At 40.3% G+C, this 11,715-nt stretch overlaps 1 protein-coding gene across 2 annotated transcripts in view; it reads right to left on the bottom strand.

The window, feature by feature from the left end:
- Positions 1–3,196: 3,196 nt before the first annotated feature.
- mmp16b (matrix metallopeptidase 16b (membrane-inserted)) overlaps positions 3,197–11,715 on the bottom strand; it is a 34,807-nt gene continuing 26,288 nt past the window's right edge. For both annotated transcript variants that reach the window (XM_079612068.1, XM_079612069.1), the window contains 6 exons: positions 9,458–9,619; positions 8,379–8,596; positions 8,167–8,305; positions 6,522–6,672; positions 6,292–6,407; positions 3,197–4,401 (listed from right to left, as the gene is read on the bottom strand). In XM_079612068.1, the coding sequence (XP_079468194.1) occupies positions 4,034–4,401; positions 6,292–6,407; positions 6,522–6,672; positions 8,167–8,305; positions 8,379–8,596; positions 9,458–9,619 (1,154 nt within the window). In that variant the 3' untranslated portion in view covers positions 3,197–4,033. The remainder of the gene's footprint in view (positions 4,402–6,291; positions 6,408–6,521; positions 6,673–8,166; positions 8,306–8,378; positions 8,597–9,457; positions 9,620–11,715) is intronic.

Here is an 11,715-nt window from a genome sequence, read left to right as displayed (position 1 = left end):
CTGTACGCCAATGTTGGGGAAAGTTACTTTTAAGATTAATGTGTTACAATATTTTTGTACTCCCTAAAAAAGTAACTAATTGCATTACTTAGTTACTTTTAATGCAAGTAATGTTACACTACTTTTGCATTACTGTGTCTCACCTGTGCAGGGCTTGCTTTGTTTTTTAAGTTAATTTTTTTGGCAAAAGTGAAATTCACACCTGTACAGTAGAGGGCGCAGCTCAAACAAACCTGTAACCAAAAAGTGTAACCAAAAAAGTAACTTGCGTTACTTATTTGAAAATGTTCTTATTTTTGTTGTAAATTTTAAAGTAATGCGTTACTCGTTACTTGAAAAAAGTAATCTGTTTATGTAACTCACGTTACTTGTAATGTGTTACCCTCAACACTGCTGTACGCATGCTGCCCTTTTTTTCTAACTACGTGTACTCTGTACGCTCATCTCGCACATTTTTTTTTTTACAAATTATTTTGCACTAATTAGATGGTCTACAAGGTGGCGACACTGTCTGAAAAAGAATCAGAAGAGAAAAAACAACAACAGCAACAAACCACTGGAAACCACGAAAACAACGCCGTTGTTGACAAGCACATGTGTGAGTGAATAAAGAGATATCCGGCCTCGGCTCTAGTTTAAAAGATACAAAGAAATGTAATCAATCATAACCTCTGTTAATAAATAGCACAGGCACACAACAAAGATCAAACTTTCTAGTGTGCCTGTGTCGAACCGCCTTGCTATCAAATGGAATATAGCTGTCAGGGTTCTGTCACTTCTGTCTAATCTTTTTCTTGGTTTTGTGACAGAGCCCTGGCACCCCTGTTCTGTCATGCTTTGTCTTATGCTGTGTTGCATGCAGCTTGTGTTTATCACTGGCAGCGTGCTTTCATGTTGTCTTGTTTTGTGTGAACACGTGGCTTATGAATGTTCCCATTGGCTGCGTGTTCATGTCTCGTTTTGTGTTAGCACATGGCTTGTGATTTGTTTCACTGGCCATGTGCTTGTGTTTTTGTCATGTTTGGTGTGAGCACATGGCTTGTCATGTATGTTTTCTTGTGGCATGTGCATCCTGTCGATTGTCTAGCCCCTCCATCTTGTTACCTGATTGATTAATTTGCCCCACCTGTCCTCCCTTGTTACCTCCTTTGTTTGCTCTCCCTATTTATACGCCTTGTGTTTGCAGTCCTGTGCTGGTTCGTCGTCGAATGTACCCCTTGCGTCCTGCCTAGATCCTGTTGCCAAGTCCAGTCCAAGTCAAGTCAAGTCTTTTGGTTTCCCCCACGGGGTAGTTTTGTTTGTATTCTGTTTTATTTTTATTATTAATAAAAGCCCTTTGTTCTGCACTTGAGTCCTCGCTACTTCCTCCTACCCACCAACTGAGAACTTAGCAAACAATGGGCATCTTCCTTCTTCCATCTCCCTGCCCCTCTGCTCATCAGATGGTGGAAAAACTTAGCAAGCTCCTTTCTCTTGCTTACCAGTCCCTGTGTTTAGCGGAGGGGCTCAACACCAGAGATGCAGTGCTAAAGGACATGTTCAACAACAGCCTTAATGAGCCTGTCCATGCCTGGGAGATGGGAATGCTGGGGATACTGTCATTCTGGCAGTTTGTGGGGTATTTTTACAATCGCGGAGAGGAGGGTGGCCTTCCGCCTCTTGGCCCACCTCTCATTCACCTCACAAACTGCCAAGTCCCCAGTCCTCCGATGACGCCTTCGGCGAGAGGAAGGAGGAAGAAAAGGTTCGCCTCATCTGCCACCTATCCAGTGGTGTCTAAAGAAGTTGCAGCACCCCAGAGGCAGCCAGAGAGACTGCAGCGCCCCCAGAGTCCGGTGGTCCAGGAGGACCCATCTTCTGCGGTCCCAAGCCAGGTAGTCCCAGAGCCGTCCACTCTCCCTGTCGCGCCCACAGATGGGCAAAAAGGCTTCAGTGACGCTTTGCTCTCGGAAACGGAGGAGGGCTTCCTGCGTCCCACAAGAACTGGAGGCCGTCCCAAAGCCTGCTGTCAGCCCAGAGGCCGTCGCCAGGCTCCTTGCCCTGCCGGCGCCACCCTTGCTGCCTGTCATGCCTGTTCCGCTCAAGCTCCTGGAGGCTAATGTCCCTGAGCAATCCGCTGTCGTCCCTGAGCCGCCCGCTCTCACAGATACGGCCAAGGAGGCCATTCCACCCCGTCTGAATATCTTGCCCTGCCTGCTCAACCTAAACTCCCTGCACCACCCTGACTCCAGACCCGTCGGAACCTGCCTGGTCTGTCCCTCCAACACTGCGCTGGCCCTTAGCCAATACTCCAGACCCGACGGAGTCTCCCTGGTCCGTCCCTCCGGCACCACCCTGGTCCTCTGCCAGGACTCTAGCCCTGCCTGAGCCTCCCTGGCTCAACCCTCCCGTCCCTCCCTGGTCTCTGCTAAAGATTCCTGTCATGCTAGCTCTGTCTTCGCTCCCCTCCCTCCCTCCCCCCCCCTTTTTGTCTCTGTTTTTTGATTTTCCCGTCTTGTGTTGTCTGTTGGTGAGTTGTCATGTCATGTTCCTGTCTTGTTTTGTGGTGTTCAGGTGGCGTCCCTTTAGAGGAGGGGTAGTGTCAGGGTTCTGTCACTTCTGTCTAATCTATTTCTTGGTTTTGTGACAGAGCCCTGACACTCCTGTTTTGTCTTGTCTGTGTGTCTTGTTTTACATGCTTTTATGTCATGTTTTGTCTTGTGCTAGGTTGCATGCAGCTTGTGTTTATCACTGACGAGTGTTCATGTCTTGTTTTGTGTTAGTACATGGCTTGTGATTTGTTTTAATAAAAGCCCTTTGTTCTGCACTTGAGTCCTCGCTACTTCCACCTACCCGAAACCCTGACAATAGCTATACGATCAGCTGTACGCATAAGCTAAGCGCTCACGTCTAAACCGAAGTGGACTTTACACTGCAAAGACAATCTTACATTACAGGTTGTTTTTCGAAGACGGCTAACAGAAGATTCATATAGTAAGTGGCTCTGATGCAGCATTTCATTCACTGAACCAAAGCCAAAAGCTAAACTTACCCAAAACCTTAGCACTATTCTCTTGCTGCCTTGCAAGCACAAGTATTTTCTTTAGGAAATGCAAATATAGCTAATTTCAGTGGTTTTTATTGATAATCTATTGATTCTTAAGAGCATCAGGAAGGTTCATTAGGAATTTCTGCTAAACGGCATCCTTCCGCGATTTGATTGGAAGCACTTACCCAAAAATCTAATTTGCTGTAGTTTGAAGTCTGGAAAAAATGCAGCATACAGAACATGGAAGGCAGCCATACCCTCGTTTTCAATTAAACTTTTCAACTGTCAGCGGCACTTTGAATCGTACTGCAAGTTCCCATTGGTCAGCAGAGCGTCAAAAGAACAGTGACGAACAAATTAAGTAATGGAAAGGGGTCGCATTCACACAGGCACATGTACACTAACATACAGAAAAATAAACACAATATGTGATTAAGGCATTCGACGAAATATTGCATGTAGCCCAAATGTTATATGTCAAGGCCCTTTCTGATTTCCAATCAAACAGATCCCATATATTCTGCAGATGAATGCAGCTGAATGGAACTCAAATAATGATCGATAATCCAGTCATCTCAGGATATCCCATGTGAATGAAGCAATCCTCTTTGGACACTAAGGGCATATTTGGTTTGGGTATCAGTTTTTCAACACAAGCAAGTATTTCGGAGTGACAGGTGATTTCGCATGTTATATGGAGTATCGAGATCAGCAGTCTGAAGATAAATAATTCTTGAGTCAATTGAAAAGTTGATAATTATGGTTTGTAGAGTAAAAGTTCACTCCAGCACAGGACTCTGGGAACCAAAATGGCCGCCCAAAGCCACACAGTGTTCCAAAACCATACAAAAACAACACATTGCCACCTTCAAAGGCTGACTATGGGAGAAGGAAGTTGGCATGCTGTCCATTTATGCCGTCCTTCACTTCTGCCAATTACTTTGACCTTTGAAGGGATTTTTAAGACGGAAATAGTTTTATCAGTGGGAGTGGGACCTCAATTTCTCAGACCCACTCCTGCATGGATCTCTTGCAGTACAGTATGTGGCGTTGCGTGTCCTTCCTCTTGAAGCGGAACACGGTGTAAAGCAACACCATCATGCACAGGGCCAGGACACAGGGGATGGCAATGGCCACCGCTTTCTCCGCTCCACCGCTGCTCTCCAGCTTCAGCACGATATCAACGTCGTCATCGTGGTCATACTGCGGCGGTTCCTCTTCTTGTGGGGAGCTCCAGTCCCAGTCGGGGTCGGTGGGCAAACCGTCGCAGCCCATAAAATCCCGCAGGATAGACCTAGGGTAGCCTTGCTCCACTCTCAGCCGCTGGTTGTTGAACTTCCAATACTCCTTCCCCTTGTAGAAGTATGTGAATCCTTAGGGAAGAAGGAAGACAGCTCATATATGTGTGACAACCACACATAATGGAAAACATAACAATGTTATTCTTAGAAATTTCACCCAATCCAGTCATTGCTTGTACAATGGTTGGTTACACTTTTTAATTTTAAGGTTTCATTGTTACAGTAATTATATATTTGAGTACTGAGTAATATTGATTAACTACATGTACTTACTGGGTTAGGGTAGAATTAGGATTTGGTTGAGGGTTAGTTGCATGTGATTATGCATAATTTACTGTTATTACTATGGTAAGTACAAACATATTTCTAAAAATCATGTTTTCAGTTCAAGTATATATTAGTGTTGTCAATCGATTAAAAAAATAACTAATTAATTGCATTTTCTGTAATTAATCACATAATTAATAACGTTTTTAATTTTTATATTGTAATAAGTTAACATTTCATCTCCAAATTAACATAAAAACAACATAAAGACAGTAGCCTATATTTTAAATATTTGTTTAATGGCATCTTTTTATGAAAGAAGGCCGGTATCAGTGATACTACCAGAAGGTAGAATATATACAGAAATTTAATAAAGTCATCAAACACTTCACAGTCTTCACTGCATAAATTATAAATTAAATAAATATAGCTTTTATTACCCAAAGTAATTGGGTAACACTTTATTTTACAGTGTCCTTGTTACTATACCATGACTCTAAGAGCACCATTGTGTTATCAGATTTGACAAAAGTGGTAACCTACAAGAAAGATCATTCCAATTAAAGTAAAACAAAATAAATAGCTACCAAAACCTTTTTGAAGGTCCCATTTGGCAACTACTGGTTCAATTATGAGGAAGTAGAAGTAGAAGTTGAAGTTATAAATCACCCAAATGCTGCCTAGAACTAGTTGTTCCTCAACAACTCAAAGAGATTGTTGAGAGAAGCCACAGTGAGGCCAATTATCACACCGAAGGAGCTCAGAGATCAGATGAGGACTCACTTGCACAGAGTGCAGCCATCATACACAAGTTTTTAAGAAACTTTTTATTTTCTGCCAGTTGTCACCAACACAAACTCTGAAGCTCAGCACCTCAGAGTGAGCCAATTACTTAAACCCTGCGCCTCTGATGGGATTCTAGAGACGAAAGAGTTCCCAAAAGACAAGTCTACATTCAGGTGGCTGAACAAAATATTTAAATGTGGGTCGAGATGACCAGACGTCTGTTTTCTGGGTACTGTCCCAGTTTTCTCGGTCGCACCCCACTACCGTATTTTAGCCTTGATAAACTGAACCCGGATGAGAGCAGAGCATTATGGTTACAAGGCACTACTTACATAATAACTACTCATGTTGAAGTAATACTGTTTGTAGAAAACGTTTAATTATTTAAAAGTTCCACATTCAAGACGCGGTAATTGCCACACACACACACACACACACACACACACACTAATTACTGTATAGTATATATCTATTGTTTGGTATTTTTTTATTGTGTGATTTTTTGTGAAATGTATTAAAACCAGTAAGACCTGCATCATTGTAATTATTATAATAATAATTATTATTATTGAACTAGGAAAGGTCCCCAGTTTTATAAATCTTAATGTGTGGATTTAGACGCAAAACATAATATTTCACATAAAAAATTAAAAATGTAATTAAAAAAATTATATACTGTATATATATAAAATAAAACAACATTTTTGGCCTTTTTCCAGTTTTACTTACATACTCAAACTTTCATCACCCGCATAAAAAGCATATATCAGTGTGTCTGAGCATTATGTGCAAACAACCAAACCATGGCACCAATGAAAATGCAATTATGGCACTTACAATGATTCATTTTGATTTCCAGTATTATTACAAGGCACTGCACAGTTAGCTGGGATCATTTCAATGTCTTACCATTGGCTTTGTCCACAAAGGCTCCCTGTGGAGAGTCTGGGATGCCTTTCCACACAGTAATAGGTTTTGGATATCCAGGGTCCATGGTCCTCATGTCCTCATTGTACCTCCAATACCTGTAACAGTAGACAGAGAAAGAGAAATCGGTCTCGGACGTTACGGAACAATCCAGTGAAGGGGGTATCCACTGGGTCCTATTGTACACTGTGCCTGGAAGCTATAAAACTGACCTATCGCCTTTGAAGAAGTAGGTTTTGGCCACATCTTCCCACCAAACAGCTGTTTCAATGCTCTGCGTAGGCATTCCATTGCCAAAAAGAGAAATGTCCTGAGGATATGTGGGCTGCAGAGTTGTATCCTTAAACACCCAGAACCGGTTGCCTTCAGAAATACGGAGAAATGGAAAAGATTGACTAAAGTGTTTAAACAAATGGCATCGTCTAAGACGATTCGTCTTCTCATAATAATAATAATAATTTGTAAGAACTTTAGAAGAATGCTTGTTTCCACCACGGAATAAAAAAGTAAAAAAAGTTTGTGTCTCACAATTCTGATGTTTTTTCTCAGCAATTTGCAATTCAGACTTCATAACTTGCAATTGTGAATTTATATCTCACAACTCTGAGAAAAAAACTTGCAATTGTGAGATTGTGAGAATTTTAGCACTGACCCTTCGCAGGGAGTTTGATTGACAGGTGATCTGACCAATCATACTTCACCATTCGCCATTTTGTCCGACAAAGCAGTCAGGAGAGTTGGTAGATTAACATGAGAGGATTTGAACTTGAAAAGCGGAGTGTACTGACGCCTTTCCGCGGTTAAAACAACATTAGTTATGTTCATTCATGTTTATTTGATGCTATAAATGAACTAGAAGGAAGAGATGATCGGTTCACGAGCAGCTTTAACTGAGGCTCTACAGCGATCTGTCAGACACATTAAAGACCCACAAAACGGTATTTATTGTTTAAATTGCTTTTAAAAAATAACCAAATTTGAAAGGTGAGACTTTGTTTAATATCAAAAGTAAGCTGGTCTGTCCTGTCTGTCAGCGTGTTGTCAGTCTCCTCTCTGCTCCGCAATGTATTTTTCACTGCGTGAGAACATGGTGTGGCGTGAGAGCGGCGTAGCTTGTCGGACATAGCAACAGTAACTAAAGGGGGCGGGTCTTTGCAAACGATCAATTCTGACTTTATTTCTTAGAATTGCGAGTTTATATCTCGCAATTTCCTCTCAGAGTTGTGAGATATAAACTCGGCAAGTGTGTTATAAAGTCTGAATTGCGAGATATAAACTCTGAATTCTGAGAAAAAACTAAAGAAATAAAAATTTCTGTCATGAAACTCTAGATGGCGCAGGCTGATAGGTCCTTAACTCAATATGTTAGCGATCACATCGTCATCTACATAGCCGCAGCTGATTGGTCATCAGCAGCCAATGGGCTTGCTGCTCATCATTCAAATACTTGGCATTGTTTGCTGTAAGCAAATCCTCCACCTTCCCCAGCTCCACCTGTATAGATCTGCTACGGGGGTTATTTCATGTACTGTATGTTACATGTGCAACAGCAGCAGCATGTCTTACTTGTTCACAGCTGTGGATGTATTAACAGTTGCAAGTCTCGGTACTTGCTCTGCAGCAGCGTAGCAGATCTATTCCGCCAACACATTAACATTGCCACATCTATTACCATGCCAATCTCTCAGGGAGTTGTCATGACAGAAATAGAATTATGAGATAAAAAGGTTGCAATTACCTTGGCAGAAACAAGCTTTTACAGTTTTAACAGACCCTGAAAGCTGAGGCCTCTCCTTCATAAATTCACGTCTATATTAAGGCTGTAAGATTTAAAAGTCAGAAGGAGAAACGTCTTACCTTTGAAGAAGACAAATCTCCCCTCGCTGTTTTCGTAGACAGCATCGATCTTGGGAGGCAGACCTCTCCAGAAGTAGCTTATTTGCATTGGGTATCCAGGAACCACAGAATTATCTCGCACCCTCCAGAACCACTGATCCTAATAAGAGCGCACTGGTGTTAGGACAGTTTATACGGCACTAATTCTCTGTGAAGCTGTTCATTAGTCATACCTTGAAGACAAACAGCTCCTGTCGCAGGATTGCCAGAGTGTTGAATCCTCCGTCGCAGATGTTGGGTTTGGAGTTGGGGTGGGAGGGTTTGGACTTCTGCGGAGGGCGATGAGGGCGACCCTGGCGGTCCTGCTTTCGAGGGTCAGTCGGCGGGTGCAGGCGAGGCGGCGTAGCGGTCGTGAGCAGTCGTGTTGGCTGAGGGTTTTTGTCTGGAGGACCTGGAGGAATAATGAAGAATTCAAATCCCAAATAAGGGTGTCAAGAAAAGGAAAAACTATTTTTGAAAATCTAGATTGAAAACACATGTGGCAAATAAATGTACACTTTGTATTTCATGTGGTTGTGAAAAACTAGCATACCATTTTCAAGAAATGTAATGACATTAGCGGTGCATGTGCCCCCTATACTCTCTATTCCCTACATTACTCCACTAATAGTTCACTTGAAGGAGTGAATGAAAACAAGTGAGTGAATTCGGACACTGAGTGTGCAGGACGGGTTCTCCTTTTGCATAGTTGGTTCTTGGTGTTAAATAATCACTAGAAAGTAGCAGCTCCAGTAGTAATGGAAATACATTATGAAATTCAGAATGACATCAAGATGGTGAAACATGCTCATCATATAAAAAGTATGTCATTGTATGTATAAATCTCATTTTTAACGTCTTTGAATAAATCAATAGATCAAAAATAGTACATCACTTTCAATGTCCCTTATTTAATTTGCAAACAATTACAAAAATGATATGCTTGTGTTTTTTATGCCACTTAAAATTCTGTTAAATCCTTGAAAGTTTAGTAACAAAATACAAATTAAACCTTTTTTAATATATACATGTTTGTAGTGTGTTGCTATGTGGTTGTTTGGGTAGTCTGTGTGTTTGCTGTGGTGTTGCTAGGCTGCTCTGATTGGTTGAAAGGTAATTGCTTACTGGTCTAAATCAAATACGCCCACCACCATGTTTTTATAATAACCTGGGCAGCAAGATATGCCTCAGATATGGAGAAATGTGTGCTAGCGGTTGTAAAAAAAAAAAAAAAAAAAATGTAATAGTATGCTGTAAACAGGTTTAAACGCACCATATATTTTCTGGATGCCCTGGAGATCATCATGAGGCAGTTTGAAGCTCTCAGTGTCCATATACTGATAGAAAGGAGCCATTATAGCCGTAGGGTCATTCGAATGTTCCAATCCCAAAGCATGACCAAGCTCATGGACCGCCACAAGGAACAGGTCATTACCTAAGGAGTAGAAAACAACAGTGAAAATACAATACACAGGATTTGCTTTATTGTAGTTTTTTTTGTAATGCTTGTGTTCTTATTTATGAAAAGCATCAGGCATTATGACTCACTACACAAGTGCTTGACCTGAGATCCATCTTTAATGTTGTAATGTGCAAGTGTACGGTGTGTGTGGGCATGACAGAAACAGTAGCTTTGGAAACAGAATGCAAAACAGTTCCCACATTGCTTTAAATCATACAACAGCATTGGAAATATATTCCATCCTGAACTAATGATGAATGAAAATGTTATGCTAGATATCCTTCTCAGCAAAAATGTTGTCTTGAATGTTCACTTGTGGTATAAGTAAAATATTAAAAGTATGTTTTTGAAAACTGTACTGACATATAATATAATAAAATATATATAAAGTGTATTTTCAAAAAGAGACACACCTTGTAATGATGTCCAAATTTTATGTTAAAGTACATTTTGAATAAAAAAGCACACTTATGTTGATGTGTTACTAAAGCACATGTAGAGTATCATAATTATGATTTCAACTGTAGTGTGTTATTCTATATTACATATATAAGTTCATATATTTTAATTGTACTAAATTGCAACTTCATCTTTACAAATGTGCAATTACAAATACATTTACATGCATGACATACATGTGTCAATCGAAATTACATTAAAGTATATTTTAGTTTACCACAAGTGCTTGTCATGTCATTTGGCAGTAAACCTTCACCATATTTCAAAGACAATAGAAGTAACTATGAAATTACATAAGATGATCCTACTTGCTTACAGTAAGTGGGTCAAAAGCACTCTTAAGTTCATTTAAATATGAATTTTAAAACTGTAATACATTTTTATTTAATTGCACTTAACAAGCAATAAATCTGTCCGAAAACTTTACACTCAGTTGGCACTCAAGTATAATATTCAAATATATTATTTCCGTAACAATTACTATTTTTAAAATTGTGCTATAAAGTGTACAGATCTGAACAGACCGAAATTTCAGATCTGTTTCTCACACAAAAGCTGTCTTTTGGTTTCAAAACAATATAGAACCACACGTCATATGGACTATTGTTATGATACTTTTATAGTGCGTTTTTGACATTTTTTGAGCTTGACGCTCCATTCACTTTCATTATATAGAAAAGAGAGGCCACGCACTATGTAATTAATAAAATTGATACAATTTACTTATTATGTGCATACATGTTGGTGCTTTGTAATTACATTTAAAGTACTCACACATTTAATTACCAATGTGTAGTTACACTGTTACTTTAACTCTAACTGTAACCCAAACCCTTACTGCCAAAATTAACTCTAACCCCCAATCTTAACCCTAACACCTAAATACATAGTCGTGTAGGTACAGTATTTAATGTAAGTAGTTAAGGCCACCTAATATAAAGTGTGACCAAAAGAGTAGTTGACTTATCTCATTTTGTGTTGCACTCACGACAGAAAGTCATACAGGTGTAGAACATCATGAGGGTGAGTACGTGATGTAGAATTTTTGGGTAAATGTATATATGTATATTTCACTTTGTGTAAAGGGTCATCTTGTCATCTTCACTGACCCCTCACAAAACAGATCTGGTAACACTGAGTGAATGTTGTGGAGGCTTTCTAAATGACTCATCAAAAATAATCCCCTAATTGCTGCTTATTCTACATTACATGCTGATGGCAATCAGCCTTAACATAAAGAACACCACAGTGTTTTGTATATATGGACTGTGGTGACTCTAATGAAGCCTGGCAGAAACCACGGGAAGCTATTATGCCAGGCACGTGTAACATCAGAGACGGCAGCAAAACAAACAGCCGAAGAGTGCAAGCGGCAGTAAAACTGCCAGTAGCGAATGTATTCGCAGCCATTCATTACTGTCTCGACTGAGACATTTTGTGAAAGGAGATGAGCATCTTAAAAGCTCTCTGCATCCAGTCGGCCCAGGTAATTAAAGCTGAGTGCCTCTAAGTGCGGCTCGCAGTGAAGAGATGGATCTGATTACCTCTCATTTAATGGGCGCAACCGTAATGCAAATACTACATATCAAACAAAGCTGACACCTGACATG

This window comes from Phoxinus phoxinus (genome assembly GCF_949152265.1).
Source record: "Phoxinus phoxinus genome assembly, chromosome: 5".
NCBI classification, from domain to species: domain Eukaryota; kingdom Metazoa; phylum Chordata; class Actinopteri; order Cypriniformes; family Leuciscidae; genus Phoxinus; species Phoxinus phoxinus.
Note: the sequence above shows the minus strand (reverse complement) of the source record. Positions and strands in the feature narration are given on the sequence as shown.